General features: G+C 35.0%; 1 protein-coding gene across 1 annotated transcript in view; it reads left to right on the forward strand.

Moving 5' to 3' along the window:
• The window catches only part of LOC150088367 (methionine synthase-like), a 668,558-nt gene that overhangs the window by 435,911 nt on the left and 212,545 nt on the right, over positions 1-20,102 (forward strand). Inside the window, 1 exon segment of the mRNA XM_090370745.1 lies at positions 9,768-9,866. Within this exon segment, the coding sequence (XP_090226871.1) occupies positions 9,768-9,866 (99 nt within the window).

Genomic DNA, 20,102 nt, shown 5'->3' on the forward strand with positions numbered 1-20,102 from the left:
TTGCTGGAACAAACTTCCATCTGTCGTTGTAGAAGTTGATAGCTTAAATAGATTCAAGGCAGAACTTGACAAACATTTGGAGCGAGTGGATGGGTGAAATAAGTGTTTTTTTTTTTTTTTTTTCTGGCTGATGCTATATAAGCTTGCTTTCTTGCATCATGTGCCTTTGCTAATTCAAATTGAGGAAAGACAGTTGTAGAATAGAGGTGCGGAAGTTTGCCTTTAGTCAGCGGGTAGTTGATTGGTGGAACAGACTTCAATCTTTTGTCGTGAAAGTTGATAGCCTAAATAAATTCAAGGCTGAGCTGGACAGGTATTTGGAACGAATGGAGGGGTGAAATCGAACCTTTTTTTTTTTTTTTTTTTTGGCTGATGCTGCATAAGCCTGCTCTCTTGCACCATGTGCCTCTACCAATGCTAATGGTAAGTAAGTTGAAATAAAACATGCAAAAAATTTTTTTCTAATCATCTGTTGGCTTACAATTTCTTTTTAAAATATAAAAAAAGAATAAAAGCATACAAAGCGGACATGCTAAAAGGAAGAGGAAAAGAGAGTCCAGAGAAGCACTAGAAAAAGAATAATTTTTCTAGTGCAATAAAATCCTTCGAGTATTTTGCTGTTATTCTTGATTGTACACCCAATATCAGCCATTAGGAACAGGGCCAGATTAAGGTATTCCTGCACCCCGGGCAGAAAGATTATTTTGCCACCCTTTGCATATCCTAGAAATTTGGCGCCAACTCCGAGCTATAATCAGCTTCTGGAGCCCCTGTGTCTGCCCGGGTAGCACAGTGGTATCGTCACCATTCTCCCCACGCATTGTGGAAAAGGCCCGGGTTCGAATCCTGTCAATGATGCGAGGAACTTTAACGGGATTTTTTCACTCCGTGGCTGAGTTAGTTGGTCTCAGGCATAGATAGCAAGGTTTCCCCCCCAGGTTTTTTGTCCAGCAAAACAGACAAATCGACCATAGAATATACACACAATTAACAGACATAAGACACTGCACAGCAGATGAATTTAATTATTCAGGTGGCCTAAAAATAATAATAGTAAAATAATAGCACAGTGGTATCATCACTGTCCTCCCCGCACTGGGTGGAAAAGGCCCAGGTTCAAATCCAGTCGATGATGCAAGGAACTTTAATGAGTTTTTTTTCACTCCATGGCTGAGTTAGTAGTCTTAGGCATAGATTGCAATGTATTTTCCCCAGAAACTGGGGGTTTTTGTACAGCAACAACAGGAAATCGACACGCAATTTACAGACACAAATCATATGGGTAGATGTAATCAATTACGGGAGACCTTAATAAAAAAAAAATTTCTGAAGCCACTGTAAGAATGATTCCCCGGGCAATTGCCCTGTTAGCTTGTGACTTAATCTGGCACTGATCAGGAACAAATGTCCCGGACAATTAAATACATTTCCAATGGAACGTTCCCTAATATGCCAGTCAGTGTGTATGAACAGGTCATAAAATTTATCAATGTAAGGAGCAGTACCAGAGAAAATTTATACACTGTGCTGAAACAGGAATTCGAAATATTAGGATTAGACATAACTAATATCCGAGGGCAAGGTTATGACAATGGAGCTAATATGAAAGGAAAAGTTTCAGCTGTTCAGGCAGGACTTTTACAGGAAAATTCAAGGACCTTTTTTACAACATGTGCTTGTCACAGTTACAATCTAGTTCTTGGAGATGGCCAAAACATATGGTCCTGATGCAATGACCTTTTTTGGGACACTTCAACGTCTGTATGTGCTCTTTTCAGCATTAACAAAGAAATGGTCATTTTCCAAAAATATGTGAAGGATCTTTCTGTAAAGCCTCTCTGTGAAATAAGGTGGGAGTGTCAAATGCAATGTAAGGTGTCGTGTTGATGATTTCGATGATGCACTTTTGGAAATAGCATCAGAAGATGCCAAAGCAAGAAGTGAAGCTGAATCACTAGCTAACCAGATCAAGCAATACAAGTTTCTTGTTTCTTTAGTATTTTTGCATGATTTTTTTTTGTTTCATGTAAGTAAAGAATACTGCAAAGTGATTCTACAGATCTTGCTACCGCTCTTTCTTCTTCTTCATTTACAAACTTTCTGCACTGGATGTCAAAGCATAGAGAGACTGGCTTTAAACAAATCTTAATTGGTGTCAAAAAATAATTATTATTATTACCCGTAATTGATTACATAACCCCGTATTTGTGTCTGTTAATTGTGTTTGCTCTCTGGTCGATTTGCCTGTTTTGCTGGATGAAAAAAATCCCAGTTACTGGGGGAAAAAAATCTTGCTATCTATGCCTGAGACCAACTAACACAGCCACGGAGTGAAAAAATCCCATTAAAGTTCCTCACATCGTCGGCAGGATTCGAACCCGGGCCTTTTCCACCCAGTGTGGGGAGGACATGATGATACCACTGTGCTACCCGCACAGACTAGTTGGTGCCACAGAACTTGCGACAGAATTGGAAGTATCCCCAGAATTTCACACAAGAAGATTACAAAAAAGAAAGAGGCACTTCAATTACCAGCCTGCTGATGAACCGGTAACAAACCCTAAGAAAGCTTACAAGGTAAATTGCTTTAATAAAATTGTAGACAAGTCTTTGAAATATCTAGAGTCATGTTTCTAGCAGTTAATAAAACCTAATAATATTTTTGGTTTCTTAGGTAAATTTCTAAGAATTCCAAACGACGAATTAAGAAAACACGCTGCAGATTTAGAAATCGCACTTTCAGATGCTAAAATCATTGAGGGCAACGAATTGGTCAAGTCTGTGAAAGTGGCAGATATTGATGGCCATACGCTAGTGGAGGAAATGGAAGCACTGAAACCAATTCTTCCAGAATCGTGCTTCGAAAATCCTTTAAATATTTTACAATTTCTTGCAACTAATGAAAGAGCCACTGGATTTTCGAATTTATTGATATCGCTAAGAATATTTTTAATGATTCCAGTGACTGTAGTGTCTGGGTAAAGAAGCTTTTTCCGATTAAAGTTTATTGAAACATAATTAATTTAATAATAAATATTTAAATTGTAAATTATACAAATTATTTAATAAATCATTTAATTAAAACATATCTAAGGTCGACAACGCGTCAACAGAGATTCACCAGCCTTGCTATTGTATCTGTTGAAAGAGAAGAAGCAAGGAATTTAAATTTTGAGAAAGTCTTTATAAAAAAAAAAAAAAAAAAGATTTTGCTGATAAATGGGCAAGAAAAATATCCTTCTGATTAGTTTTGTTTATATTATCAACATTTGTTAACAATTGTTAACAAATTGTAATAATATAAAAATAATAGACAATTCTTAATAGTTTTTCATTATTTCAAAATATTGAAGGATTAATATTGAATTTTTCAAGGGGCCCGCCAGCATGTTCCAGTCGGGCCCCGCATTTGCTAAGGCCAGCACTGTCAACAGCATGGACTAGATTCCTTAGAAGACAAAATGGAATGCGATGAAGGTGCAATTGGTGGAGATCTGAGAACTGAGTACATACTAAATGAAGAGACATGGGAATCAGAGCTGTTTACTCAGGACAAGTTGAATAACCTCATTAAATGAGGTAATCTGGAGATCGATCCATCTCCAAACGTAAAAGCAAACTTCTCACCTCAAGAAGAAAAGAGAAACACTTGGTTAAAAAGAATATCGAACCGTCTCGTTATCGGAAAAAAAAAGAAAAGAAACCAAGTTTTGGTAACTATTTTACTACTGCAATGATATCAATAGAGTTTTTAGGGAATTTTCATAAGTACATATTAGATATGAGTGACACCTCTTCATTGCTTCCTCACAATGAAGTTTGAAAGCTGGTAACTTAAAGCCCTCAATCCCTACTGCCCAGGGGCATAGCTAACATATAGCAGTAGTAGGCAAAGACTAGGGGCCCTACTTCACAAGGGCCCATAAACAGATGCAAGTAGGGGTCACCCCTACTACACTAGGGCCTATAGCCAGATGCAACATATAATGAAAATATTTTTCTCACTGAGCTCTTCAACAGTATCTATAATAAGGAAGGAATTCTTACATCTTATTGCCAAAACCTAACAAACCCAGGCGGTGGCAGCCTTTATTTTCCTTTTCCAAATGCAACTTTGTATAGTGATCAGACACCCTTTCGGTTACTGTATATGTATGCATCATATCGTATGGTGTTCGGGATTCCCCAACTTTACAGGAGGAACGGGGGGATAGGCCGCCACGTATACGAATATTTAGCCATATAAGGTGGTCAAAAGTTGTTTGATTAATTTCAATTCAAATTTGTTCAAGTTCAAGTCATAATCAAAACAGCAATTGACGTACAAAAATGTATTTGTTTATTATTGCTATTTGTATTTAAAATATAAAGCTTAAAATTAAATTAATAAAATTTTTAGTTAAAAATGGATAAAAAGGGAAAGAGTGGAGCCTAAAAAAAAGAACAATGAAGAAAGCAAAAGAACAGACATTCAAAAAATTACCTAAATTAGATAATTTCTTTACAAAACACAGTAATGAATTATGTCCAGAAGAAGGTAAAGAAAAGACCAGTATTGAGTCGGAAAATGTGGAAAAGAATGCTGCTGATGTAAATATATCTGTGGATCATTTAAATCAAGCAGGGTCATCAAACGAAAACAATTCAACAATCATAGATATGCATTTGTGAGAAATTAGTGTTGAACGCGCTGCACCGTTTATTCTCTCAAGCGATCTTGGAGAATACGTGGACATCAGCATTTCCGATGAAACAAAAAAGAAACATTATGAGTTTGTCACCTAAAGACCTAAAGGACCATTTCCAAGGGATCCTGAACAACAAAATAAAGTTTTAGTGACACGTAATACTATTCTACTTCAATGTATGGTCTAGTTTCTCATTTGTGGCTGTGCTACTCATGAATTTTAGTTGCTGCACATTGCCAACCATGTTGGCTGTTTTCAAATACTAAAAGTCAGTGGCATTCTGGACTATAAGATTGGAAAAATCTGTCTTTTCAGATAAAAACTCAGTGTTTCTCAACATCATATTGAGGCATGTGCTATACATGAAATGTGACAAAAGAACACGATTGATAAAGATTTTGAGGAACAAGTAAGATACAGATCCTCATTTTGGAAAATGGTAGTAGAATGGTTATTTCGGATAATGCTGATGTTGGCTAAAAATTCTTTAGCATTTCGCAGTCATCAGGAAGGATTTTCAGAAGATTACAACAGCAATTTTTTATCCCAAGTCCATTTACTTTCCTACTATGATGATGTAATGAAACAAGTTATTAATAAGCCATCTGGTTGAGTAACTTATTTAAGCCCCACTATCAAAAATGAGTTTTAGGTACCAAATTAACAAAAGATACACTCAAAATTAATTCAACACCATTCTATTCACTAATTTTAGATACTACTCAAGGTCTCACAAAAAAAGATCAGTTAAGTGTTATTGTACAACATGTTCATAATTCAGGACGAAAATAAAAAATTCAAAGATTTTGAAATTTGTGAAACATTTTTAGGATTCTATGACATGAATGATCATTCAGCAGAAATGATGACGGATAATATAATGAAAATATTACACGAACTAAATATTCCCATTAAAAAATATTATGGTCAGGGATATGATGGGGCTAATGCCATGAGTGGAGTTTATAATGGTGTGCAGTCACACATTAAAATGATCCAATCAAATGCAGAGTAAATTCGATGTGCAAGTCACAATTTAAATTTAGTTATTAATGATAGCATAAATTGTTGTAATAACGTTTCATCGTTTTTTGACATTCTTCAAAATTTGTATAATTTTTTTGGAAATAGTACAAAAAGATGGGATCTTCTTTCTAAATTTTCTGGGGAATCTGAAGTTACATTAAAAAAAAACTCAACCCTACTCACTGCTCTGGTAGTTACAGTCAATAACAGCTGTGAAAGTTCATTTTGCGGAATATATAAAAGCTTTGACAGAAATTAATCTTAAATCAACTAAAAAAGCAGACCGAAACAAAGCACTTAGAATAATGAAACAAATGATGGCATTTTATTTTATTTTCATTTGTATATTTTTGAATAACGTGATGTGCAAAATTTATTATGCTTCAGAAACTCTACAGAAGCATGATATAGACCTTGATGAATATACTCTATATTGGATCGAGTCAGTAAACATTTACAAAATATTCAAAATTCATATGAACAAATTAAATACGAATCTGAGCAAATTGCCAAGGAGTTCGGGGTAGATCCCAAATTTGAAGACAAACGACAGTGTAGAACCAAAAGACAGTACGGTGAATTAGCTTCAGCTTTTTTCTTTGATAATAGAGATCAGTTTTTTAAAATCAATGTTTTTTACTATGTTTTGGATGAAATTATAATACAAATTAAAAATCGTTTCAAAAGTATGAAGTTAGTAAAAAATTATTTTACAATACTAGAACCGAAAAAAATAATTAATATGTCAAATGCTGATATATTAAGTGAATGTGAAAATCTCATAAAAAAAAAAAGCATTCATCTATACTCTCTCTCTCCAACTGCCGATTCAATATTATAATTTAATCACACTTATTAAACAAGATTTATCAGCAGACATGTCTATCAGACAATTTTTTTATTTGTTAATTTCAAAATATAGTGCCCTAGAAAATGGCTTTTCAGAAATTTTTCTTTATTTTATGTTATTTTTTACCCTGCCCATGTGAGCTGCCTCTGCTGAAAAATCATTTAGTAAATTACGAATAATAAAAGATTATAAAAGAAATGCTATTGGTCAAAGTAGACTGTGCAATCTTGCAATGTTGGATGTTTAGCATAAATATGCCAGTAAAATGGATTTAAAAGATATTATTAATGATTTCGCAAAAGTAAAAGCGCAAAAGTAACATTTTAACTTTTTTCGTAAATTTATTAGTTATAGTATAATTTTTTATGTTTGTCAAATTGTATTTAATTAGTATCATATTATAATATTAATTTTCATGTTTTTGATGTTTGTAAAATTATAAAGCAATTGTAAATAAAATACATATTTATGTTATCGAAATGATTCAACATTTTTTTTTATATTATACCTAATTAAAATTTATTTTAATAAAAATAAGGGGCCCAAAATGATTTCTTGCCTAAGGGCCCAGAAAAACTTAGCTACGCCACTGCTACTGCTCACTCTGTTCATCTAGTGGGAGTAGGTATGAACAGGGCTGTAGTGGAAGGTATACGCCGTATACCCCCTGGATTTTTTTAGGTGAATAACATATACCTTTTGGTTTTTGAAAGACTTGAAAAAACAAATATTATTAAAATATTTAAAATTAAAGAATAAATTTATTAGAATTTGATTCTTAGGCAATACTTATAGTTTTATTATTTTTAATTCATATGCCGTATATATAAATAAGTGTGTGTGTGTGTGTGGGGGGGGTAGCTATATGCCGTATATACCCTCTGGAATTCAATTAATAAGCACAGTATTCTCTGCATACGTAACATTCACAGTATATACCTTCTGCTAATTTTATGGTTGATAGTGAGTGCAGCCATGTATTTTGGTGCTCTTCATTATCAATCTTTATTTTCAGATTAATAACTCTGGATGTTCAGACAAGTTTCCTTTGAATCTTCTGAACTACCCAGGTATGAAATTTCATTCCAGTTAGACAAAGGGTTGAGGAGAGATCCATGACTATAAGTTACTGCTATTCTATGAGCTACCAAGGCACTGGTTCTATAGACATAAAATTGATGTTGCATTGAGGTTATTTTTTCACATACAGCACTACTTCCCCTTGCTGGATTGTGCTGAAACTTGGTGAGTACATAATAGTGTGATCTTACCGTGACCATTCTTATGAACATACTTCTTTCCCAGTTTCATTTAGTATATCATACTCTACAGCTCTCTTTTGGTTTCAGCCTTTGGTTAAATGACATGACAGTTTTTAATTTTCTTGATTTGCAAAACTGATCTTACTTTTTGTGCCATCAGCAGAAAGCTCTGAAACCGGTCTCACCTTGAAGAGACCTGTGCAAGAGTGTGCATAAAAAACAGTGGCAAATTCAAATTTTGCTCTGCTTTAATAGTGACAGGCACTGAGTTTACAAAAGAAGCCAGAGGCATTTCATATAGATTGAGGTCTCATACAAGCTGGTAGTGGGTCAGTGATGTTTTGGGAATGTTTTAACTATTATGAATTGGGTCCCCTACTTAAAATTCCAACTAGGATGAATCTGGCTGACTATACAAATAATGTTGATCAGTTTGTACCTGTTTCATAGTTCATAGGGCCTGTACTGTTTTAAACTGTCATGAGGAAACCAGAGGGAATGGTAGTGCAGTTAAATTATCCAGTCAAGGCACCAGACAAATCCTATAAAAAAACATATGTTTATCTTGAAGTGAAAACACAACAATAGCATGCATGGAACCTGAATGAATTACTGGCTCAATCATTTTTAGAATGGTCTAAATTAAATATAAACTATTTATGAGGTTTAGCTGAATCCTTACCAATGAAAATTCATGACGTTATTTGTGATTGGGGGGAGGGGATTGAAAACAGTTGAGCCAGTAAATGAATTACTAGCTCAATTGTTTTTAGAATGGACTATTGATATAAACTGTTTATGGGATTTAGTTGAGTCCCTCCCGATGAGAATTCATGAAGTAATTTTATGCACAAGGAGGGTTGCACCTTATCAATTGAAAAATTACACAAGTGACTAATTTTTTTTGTCTGGAATGTGTAGGTCCCAGTAATCTTTAATGTTTGGAGTTACTATAAAGAAAATAAGTTATTTTCTTTATAATAAATCTAATGTAGATGTTGCATTTTATTTCAGACACATTTGATTATCAAATAATATACCTCAGGGGTTGAGAATTTCTATAAGGCCTCCGTAGCCGAGTGGGCAGGAGCGGGAGTGCAGTAGCACACGCTCTTTGAGTAGACCGGGGTTCAAGCCCCTGACTGCTGAATACGGTCGATCTGCCAACCCGCACTGGACCAGCGTGGCAGATTATGGTCCATGTCCCTCAGCATGAATTGTTGAGGAGGCTTCCATCCTGCAGTGGGTTGATAATGGCTGCACTTTACTTTTATACTGTATTCAAGAAGTATTAAGCAAAACATTATCATTTTTTTTTTATGAAAACCCTAAACACGAAAGGTATCGAAACCTATAGTACTTAGTACCGTGCATGGGTTGAAGGAGAAGTATGGGGGGAGGGGAATGCCAGAAACTTTGCTCTAGAGACTAAACATGGGTTTCACCACTTCAAGCCTCCAATAAGCAAAGTGGTGGTATTTCACCGGTTGATGAAAGTCACCTACCATGTGATGAAGTGGCATTTGTTTAGCAGGTTTTTTTTTTAGGGGGGGTGGGATGTGGGTCAGTGGGTGCATGGGGAGTATCAGTTAACTTCACTAAGAAATTCAGTATGGATACTCCTAAAAATATTTTAAAAAAGTGATGAAACTTTATAAAAGATCAGAGTTGCTGCTCCAAATTTATTACAGCATTTCTGTGTGTGTAAGGGGGGGGGGGGGGGGGACTTTGGGCTGTGGGATCAGAATGGACCAAAAAAGCACACTACAATTTTTTTCAGTGTTGATCTGTCTCTTCCTTCTTGAGTAAAGAAGGAAGAGACAGATCAAAGCATGATTTCATTTAGTCTATATTTAGATTATAAAGGAAATTGAAGGATTTTTTTTTTTTACATTATATATTATTTTTTATCAAAATGTTTTTGTTATAATTTCACAATAGTGCTCATCTTTAATGGATATAAACAGAAAAGAAGAATTCACAGAAGAGGTCAAAGAAATGTACAGGGATATATTGAATGAATATTATGATACTTTGAAGGTAACGTTTTTAACAGAAGATTTTTAAAGCAGGTTTTTATAGCTTTGTAAAATATTTGTTTTTTTTTTTTTTGGTACAGGTGTAAGGCCCAAAATCTGGCAACCTCAGGACCTGGAGATTGCCAATTTTTGGTCAATATATTTGGACAATATTCTTCTAACCAATTGTGATATGTAAAAATTCAAGCACAGAGATAAAGGGCGAATGCACTGGCAGCGAGGCAGTTTACTTTTTGATAATTTTTCTGTATGATTGAATTTTGCCATATCACATTTGGTCATCCCTTAGACTTTAATAAAATTTTGGAAATGAGAAACTTGGTACCATGAAGTTTTGAAAGCTTTGGTAATATTTCATTTAAAATAATGAGAAGAACAGATTAACATAAACAAAATAACATATACAGTAGTATATTTTTACAGGATAATTTTTTAGGGTTAAAAGCAAAGGCTTTTAGATTTACCCTCTTCCCAAATCCCTCATGATTGACACTTCCCAAATCCACTGCCAAAGTAGTGGAAAAGTGTCAATCATGAGGAGTTTGGGAAGCTGGTAAATCTAAAATCATCCTGTAAAAATATTATTATTATTATTATTACTAGCCATATAGTGCAAGGAAGCCTGAGATTTATGCTGCACCAGCTAAAAAAAATTTCCGAGTTACCCTGATAGAGAGAGAGAAAGTAGAAGGGAATCACCAAGAAAGAGAAGAATGATGATATTCAGCTCAGGGCCCAGGTGTGCCAAGCCCATACTCGCCAGATGTGAGCCCCTGGGGTTAATATTGGGAAAGTGTACCAAAACTATCAGAACACTTTCACTTACCTTGAAATCAATACTAAAAAGCAGTCACTTCAGAGAAGAAACACATTATAATATATTATATTCAGAATGTGTAGTCCAGATAATAATCTTTTAGCATGCCATGCAGATGTTAATTTATCAGGCAAACTTGAAATAGGAGACAAGCGAGTTTTCAGAGTTTCCTGTTTTCTTAATGATAAACATGGGCTCACATCTGGTGAGTATGGGCTTGGCACACCCAGGGTCTTGAGCTGGATATCATCATTCTTCTCTTTCTTGGTGATTCCTTTCTACTTCTCTCTCTCTCAGGGTAATAGGGAAAATTTTTTTTTGGCCGGTACAGCAAATGCCACAGGCTTCCTTGCACCATATGGCTAATAATAATAATAATAATAACATACCTGTACTATACTGCTACCCAATGTATTCTGTAACATCTGATAAAAGCGAAATTCACAAATGAAATTCTCTCTAGCTGTGTTAGGATATCTTAAAGCAGTACACGTATACCTGGTTTACTTACAAAAAATATTTAATAACGGGAAGCACAGGCCTCAGAAATAAAAAACAGACACATTAATAAGTTGCAAACATTATCGGATAGGTCAAGACACGTTCATGCGAATTCTAACACATTGTCGCGGGCTTGTGACCAAGTTCAAACGAGTTGGGTAACATTCCCCCCCCCACCCCCCCCACAGACACACAATGTGCTACCACAGAATATGTCAGCTAGTTCACAAACATCCCCTCACCCAGTATCCAACGAACCGACATATCAACAGGTTACAAATCTTTCCTCGTGTACATTATCGCAGGACCAGATTTCGCTTTTTTCCAAAGGACTAAATTATAATTTACCACCTCGAAAACTACCTAAAAAACAATGCGTAATTGATATTGAATTTGGACTTCGTAATGTTCGACAAAAAGATGTGTTTATTCAACAAGTTAACCAAGTAGTGAATAACATAAAAGAAACGTGACTTCCTAAATTGAATACACATGACAGTTCAGCTTTACGAGAACTTCGGGGAAATAAGGACATTATTATACAGAGGGCAGATAAAGGAGATACAGTGGTAATACTTGATAAACATGATTATATTAATAAGTTAGATTCAGTTGTGTCGGATACCTCCACTTATCGTGAAGTAGACCCGGCACTGTTTACCAATTTGGTCAATCAATACAATAAAACGGTGACCACGTATTGAAAAAACAACTACATTACTATGGTTCAGTTAAAGGAATTGAAGTCCAGAACATACAGTATTCCTGCACTTTTCGGTCAGGTAAAATTACACAAGACTGGGTTTCCTATTCGACCTATTGTTTCCTACAGGAACTCGGCATTTTCATCCTTAGCCACACATGTATATAACATTATAAAACCCTTTAGACAGGTAATACAATTTGGGATTAAGAACTACGATACATTATTTAATAAGCTTAAAGACTAGACTTGGCGACAATGACAATTTATTCTCACTAGATGTTACCTCATTATATACGAATGTAAATGTTGAATACACATTAGATATTATTTGGGATATGTTAAATAAAAACTCGACACCGATTAATTATACGAAGCTACCTATTAAGGAAATTTTTCACTTAATTAAACTGTTAGTTGAGGCTAACTACATCACCTTTCGAGACAAAGTGTACAAACAAATTTTTGGATTACCAATGGGTTTGAGCCTGAGTGGCTTAATGTCAGAGATCTGTCTCTCAACGACTGAGCAGATACATTTGACACCATTTCGAACCCGTATCACATACTATGGGAGGTATTTAGACGATGTTCTAGTTATTACCGATAGTAGTAGTACTATCCAAGACATTTTACATTCATTTAATAATATTCATTCTAGACTCAAATTTACATTGGAAAGGGAGGATACGGATACAAAGTCATTAAACTTTCTAAATTTCACGCTTACCCGGGACTCGAATAAAATACAATTTAGCATCTATCGAAAACCTACAAACACCGGTATGCTTCTACATTATAATAGCTATCACCCGTTCACCTACAAAAGATCGATTATCTTTAATCAATTTCTGAATGCCTATAAATATTCAATGATGGAATCTGCTTTGGACTCAGAAATACAAATATTAACTAGCAGATTCTTAAACAGGGGTTATTCCATTACCACAATAAACCGAATTAGGGTACAAGCTAAGGATAGGATACAAAATACTACAACAATCAACAATAGTAATATCAAAAAATACTTTATTTCTGTCCCATATGTTGAACAGTGGCACAAACAGCTTAACAGATTCTTTAAAGATACCGAATTTAAAATTATAGCTAGGCCAATACGGAAGTTACACACTGTACTGAACAATCGCTCGGTTCTTTCAGCGTTCGCAACACAAATTAATGATCTGGTACACAACATTTCTTGCGGTGATTGCGACTCGTCTTACCAAGGTTTGACCCGATTTTCTCTTAATATTCGTGTAAATCAGCAGGAAGCCTCAGTTCGTGCTTCTCGTTCAGCAGCGTCAGAATTAACCTTTCATGCGATTAACGAAAAACATACTTTTTTATTTAACGAGGCCAAAATACTTAACGTTCAACGTAATTATACGCGACTATTAATTGCAGAAACCGTTGAAATTAAATTACACGAGAATTCTGTTAATGTTTGGCGGTCATATTTGATCTCTGATGCGTGGACCTTTACGCGCATGCGCGAAGACAAATAATCACTATTTAAGTTTCAGGTTTAACCCGATTCGGTAATTTTCATTCCAGTGATCACGACATACGGTCGAAAAGCGTTGTCAGCTTCAGGAAGGAAAATTGTTTTGAATATTTTTGTTAGATTCTTTTAATTGCATTAATTTGATTTTTAATTGTTTTAAATTGATTTGAATTGTGTTAAATTGATTATTTAATTATTTATATTTTACTCTAATGTACCGGTAAGTTGTCGTTTTTTTCGTTTTTTTTTTCGTTTTTATGTTTTTTCGTTTTTTTCCGTTTTAATTTCTGGAGGGTATCATACGGAAGTGTTCTACGTACTATATTGAGGTAAACTCCTCTTATTATTTTACTAATTCCCATTTCATATAAAATTATGAATATATGCTCTTTATTTCTTTTAAAAAATACGAACAGTAACACGTGCAGATGGAGTTCCAGCTACAACAGTAAGAATGAAGCAGTCCTTGTGTAAAATGGTCTGACTGAAATTAAAAAGTTACTTACTGCTTGAAAACATTTAATGATAGTCTAAGGGAATACCCTGCATAGAAGAAAAACAAAAGTTAAAAGGTATGCCATAAATTTGGTATGTCAGTTTACCATTACATATTGGGCTGCAAAAATTTGCTGTGAAACACTTATACATGGCAGAGGGGAACCAGCTCTTACAGCAAGAATGAAACATTCCTGACTTTTACATGTAAAGCAGCTATAATTGGGGGCAAAAGAAAGCACTTAATGCTTGAACATTTATTAATAACATCCCTCATAGAGAAATATATTAAAAGCTAAGTATCCTCTTATGCTGTTGATAAAAAAATTATGATGGCATAGGCTGCAAAAAATGCTGTGAAACATGGCTGTAACATGTTCAGAAGGAGGAGCAGCTCTGACAGCAGGAATTTGTGCACCAAGTACAAACAGTACACTACCAGAGGTCATTGAAGAAAATATGGCACAGTAGATGCAGCAGGAGAATGTGTTCCAGTGGCAGATAAAATTCAGTTCCATTTGATAATTTGTGTTTATTTAATGTAGTAACACCTTCAGTAATAAAGAAAAGTCACTTATCAAATAAATATACTGGCCTATAAAATTACATGAAAAAAATGATTGTTTGTTGGTTAAACTACAATTTGATATAGGTGAATCAACACTAGTGACTCTCTTCACTGAGCATATAACAGGAATCTAACCTGCCATCATATTTGACACCATCACTTATTCATATTTTATGGAAAAGTTCATTGTGAGCTATGAAACAAATTGTGGGGGTTTTTTCCAGTGCACTGCAAACAATGCAGTCTAGAGATGATACTCTCTCTCTCTGCAAACAATACAGCCAGGAGATTATTCTCTCTCTCTCTCTTTCTCTCAGAAAAAGCAGTAAAAATTTAACTAATATAAAGATTAATAAATGAACAGCGGTTAGTAAACATTTATTTTAAAAAAATATTAAATGCACAGGATGACAATTGTAGTGTATCACCAGTGGTGTCAGAAGTTCAAAAATATGTCACAAAACACCATCCTCCCCTCCCTGTTAAATTAATTAAAGGTGACCACCTTTCTAAACACTACTCTGAATTATGAAAAAGTCACTAATGTTTTCTCAGAAAAGGATGTTTCTGAATAATTTTCTAATGTTGATTTCAAAAATGACTTCTGCTTGTTTCCATTATATGTTAGGTTAAAAAAAAGAAAAAAAAGAAAAGAGTTTCAATGGTCAAAGGCCAAAAAGGACATAAAGCAGTCAAAATCACTTTGAAAGATCATGTTGATTTCAATTTTTGACAAGTTTTAATCAGAATTTGTTCTTCGGGTTGTAATTGTTAATATAGCATACTATGAAGAGGTTTTAAAATGGTTGAGAGATGTTAATCCACTATAAACATCCCAAAAAATATTGAAATAGTTAGCCTACACCACTTGTATCGCACTCCTTCATTGAGACACCATATCACACATCACTTGCTATCTAGCAATTTTTGACTGACAGTATTCTCATTACAAAGCACCCACCTTATTGTTATGATTTGGCACTGTGTGACATTTAGCCATTCCCAAGATTAAAACAGAACATAAAAGGAAAATGATCTAAGTTGAATCAAGAAATCTAATCAAATAACAATGGGTTGCCTAAAAGCATTCACAAAATAAGATTTCCAAATATATTTTGAACAATGACAGGCACAATGGAATAAATGTGTGGTTTGCAGAAGGAAATTATATTGAAGAATATTGCCAACATAAACATTTATAATTAAATAAAATGAATTTTCTGCAACATTCACCTAACTTTGATCAAAGCTTGTGTATGAAGTGTGATCAAGAAGTTTATATCTTCAGTTTATTTATTTTCATTTATATCTTCAAATTGCAATGTTATAGGGGGTTTCAACTTGTCAACATGTGATGACTCAACTAGTCAGAGTAATGCATGAATCAACCATTTATCTGCATTCAGTCTGAATTAGTGTGCATTAAATATATATCACATAAATATGTATCAGTACTCCTAAATTATACTGCAGTTAACAAATTTATATCCTATGTAGTGGAAACAGTAAGCAGAAGTAGAGAAAGTTTTTTTAGCTCTTTACTTTTTCAAATTTACCTATGGATTTCATTTGCACTTATTAAGGCAATCACCTATACACGCACATCTGACACCCACCCTTTATTGCAGAACTAATCCCTTGTTTCTTTACATTGATACAGGTGCACTCTCTGCACTGAAACTTTTTTTTTTTTTCTTTCTTTCTCATGGCTGTACCTTTCATATTGTAACCTACCTTAATATATCATTAAAATGCTTGTGGTCATCTTTAAAGTGTTCATATATAATAATACATAAGAAGAAAAAATATACACACACAGGGTATACGAGGGGGGTATCAAAAAGTTCGTACCCTGATCTAGATAAACCATCAGTAGCAAGATGCCATTTTTAATATAAGTTGTCTACATATTCAGTAACAGCCCTCGTATATACAAGGGCTGTTCAATAAAGAATGATCTTTTTTTTCTTTTCTTTTTTTTCACAACATACCTTTACTAATCATCTATATTTTGTTAGTCCTTTTCAAAGTAGTCCTCATTTGATGAAATGCACTTACTCTAACATTTCTGCCGTATTTCAAAACAGCGGAAGCATTTTTTGACATGCATTTAGGAATTGCCTTTAATGTCTTTACAACTTATAGTGACCGGAAACGTTTTCTCCTCTTAGCATCTTCTTTAACTTTCGGAAAATAATTTGGGTTCCTCATTTGTAGGGCAAATGAGGAACACATTTGACATTAATGCTGGCTAAGCACTTGACGACAGTATGAGCAATGTGAGGTCTCATATTGTTGTGATGCAGCATCCACCCCTCTGCATGCAGTCATGGTTTTTTTGCAACAAATATGATCCCTCTTTTAATACACTTTTTTTCTTGGTCCCACAGTCAATCTTATTAAGTGCCATGCATTTTTTTAACATCTGTAGCACTCCCATTTAAAATGCTTTCCCACATATATATTGCTTTTTGTAAAGTCCCCCAAAAGATTTTAACCTGGATATAACTATTATTCCTTTTGATTGTTGGTTTTGGGAAAGGAATGATAAAGTTAAATTTTAGGAATAATTTATTAATATAGTTTGTTTCTTTCATATAAATTGTTGTTGGTGTAGGGATGATGTTTGTTTATTTCATATTTAACTTAAAGCTTTGAATGCAGCAAGGCAGCTCTTTACAACTCAATGCCTAGCCATTTATAATTGCATTTGCCTGCTCTTCTCTTGGTTGTAACTGTGCAGTCAGATATGAAGTTTTCTGAGTGGTGCAAACAGGCTGCCAGGATAGTTCATGGGGTTTTGTGAATGGTATGCGATAACTTTGCTAGCATGGATAAGGAGGTGATTATTGCCTTGTATAAGGCAATGGTCAGCCCACACTTTGAGTACTGCATACAGGTCTTGAGGTTTCATCTTAGGAAGGATGTAGATCTGCTGGAACAGGTGAAAAGAAGGGCAGTGAGAATGGTGAAGGGAACAAAATGGTGGTCTTACCAAGAAATGCTTCAGTTTAGTCTAGAAGCTGCAAATTGCAGTATTCTAGAGACTAGACATATCTGGAAGGTGAGAGATTAAAGTGTTTAAGGCTTTTAATGGATTGAACAAGTTCAGTGCTGATGGCATTCTTCCTCTTGCTCAGACTACACATGAGAGGAGACATAAATTCAAATTGAAGAAGGATGGTTGTGGGATAAATGTACATGGGGTTTGCCTTCAGCCAGCAGATGGTTGATTATTGTAACAAACTTTCATCTGTTGTTGAAACAGATGAAAGTGGGTAGTTAAGATAAATTCAGGGAAGAATTAGACAAATGATTGGAGGGGATGGGTAGGGTGACCATATACTTTTGGAGCAAAACGGAACAAAACATTTTCCAAACAAGAAAATCCCTGATAAAACCAGGACAACATTAGTGTTCATGTCTTTTTAATTATATGCATGTAAACTGCACATAGCTGTTTATTAAAAGTGAATTTTCATTTTTTTGTTGACATGGCTGAAAATAAAAATTATTTTATTAATTATTATAGTTAAGTTAAGCCTTCCCCAGTGGATTTTTAAATAACAGATACTTTTTAATGAAAAATATTTGCTCTGAGGGTAGCTAGAAAAACGTTCGCAGACTGCCAGGCACCCACAGGCTGCCATATGATTAGCTGGTTCACTATCTGGTTGTGTAACAGATAGCACTGCTGTGTTTGAGATTTAGGATAGCATGATAATTTATTTAGTCCATATTTAATGTTTGCGTAAGATTCTACATTTGTGAATAATTCTGTTATTAATAACTCAGAAGCCATAAATTCTTTAGGATTCCTTATTTATTCCATGTTTATTGTTTGCATAAGATTCTACATTTGTGAATAATTCTGTTATTAAGTAATTTGGAAGTCATAAATTCCTTAGGAAGTTAGTATTAATTAATCTCTATGGAATAGAAAATAGATCAATAAAAAATTTACAGTTGAGATAAAATATATTTTTAACTGGGACATATACTAAACTTGCCGGGACAACAGTGTAAAATCCGGGACTGAATTCAGTATTATTCATCTGCTTTTCTTACTGTAAGTAAAGTAATCAGTTTTTTTTTTTTTTTCTGTAGGTGCACACGTGCGTGTGTGCATGTGTAACGTGGCATCAATAAGTTACATTCATTATTATCATTATTATATTATATTAATAATAATATAATTATGATCAAATCATACAGTTGAAGCTTTTTACAGCAACTTGCTTTTTAACGTCTCAACCCATTATAACATCCTCTGTGGTTGCTACTGGCCAATTTCTCATTAACCTAATGCTATTTTACATTCGGTGTAATGACACTAAAAATAAAAGGATTTCTCTATAACAACCATAAATTTCTACCTCCTAATCTGAATTTTTTACTTTTTGTTACAATATTTACAATGTTTGCTTGATGTTTGCGGAGCAGTCGGGTACGGGACATGATACTGCCAAGGGGGATGTCTTTGTGTGTGCACGATGTAAGGAGTGCAAGGAAATCAGGCGACAACTCAGCGTTGTTATGGGCCTTTATGAGACCTTGAAGGACAGGGTGGATGCCCTCGAAGGAAATAAATTGAGGGGCCCATCAAGCTCTCAGCTGCCCACATCAACGCCAGAGCTTGCACTTGGTCATCAGACAACACAGGGGCAGCCCCCTAGGCAGAATGCGCTGGTCCCACAGGAACTAGTAGTTGTTGGTGACTCTATTGTCAGGGAAACGGGGAACATGCTTTGTAAAAAGGATAGGTGGAATAGGACCAGGGTATGTCTGCCAGGGGCAAAGGTTGATGACGTTGTAGAGCGGATATCATCTTTTAAGGGCACAAAAGGTGATATAGTTGTACACGTTGGCACTAATGATATTAAGAGTAGGAGACCGGCGGAATTACTTAGCAAGTACAGGTCACTGTTGAAAAAAAGCCGTGAATTAGGGTTGAACTTGAAAGTGTCTGCAATTCTGCCCAGACACGATAGGAGGGAGTATATGATGAGAGCCTTGTCGATCAATTCGGCCCTGGAGGGATTGTGCAAGGCTCAAGGGGTAGAATTTTTTTCAGCCTGGACTGTACTTGTTAACAGGAGAGATTGCTTCTACAGGGATGGGATACACTTAAATAGAAAGGGTGCAAGAATTTTTGCTGATGCTGTCGAGGCAGTGTTAGGTGGGTCGGAAAACTGCTAGTTGAGGGGGATACAAGGACTAATAGATTAACAGTAGCCACTGGCAGAGGTGGAAGTGATTCTTGCACTGCTTCTATTCAAATGAGCAGAAGTCTGAAAAACAAGATGCAGGATATTTCAGAGACTGCTGGTAGTCATTGCGTTACAAGTAAACACATGGGTTGTGTTAGGGTAGCTAAGAATAGAAACAGGTGCATGTATACCTGCGTGTACACCAATGCTAGGAGTTTGGTAAATAAATTTGATGAATTTGAGGTATTGCTCAAAACATCAAAGGCAGATATTGTTGGGATATCAGAGACGTGGTGTCACACAGATATAAGTAATGCGGAACTGGAATTTGGGGAATACAATGTATATAGAAAGGATAGACAGGACAGGAGGGGAGGAGGGGTTATGCTATTAATTAAGAAACACATAAAGTCAAAGGAAGTGAAGCCAGTTGACA

Source organism: Mastigoproctus giganteus, chromosome 3 (assembly GCF_048544385.1).
Source record: "Mastigoproctus giganteus isolate SK-2022 chromosome 3, ASM4854438v1, whole genome shotgun sequence".
NCBI lineage: Eukaryota > Metazoa > Arthropoda > Arachnida > Uropygi > Thelyphonidae > Mastigoproctus > Mastigoproctus giganteus.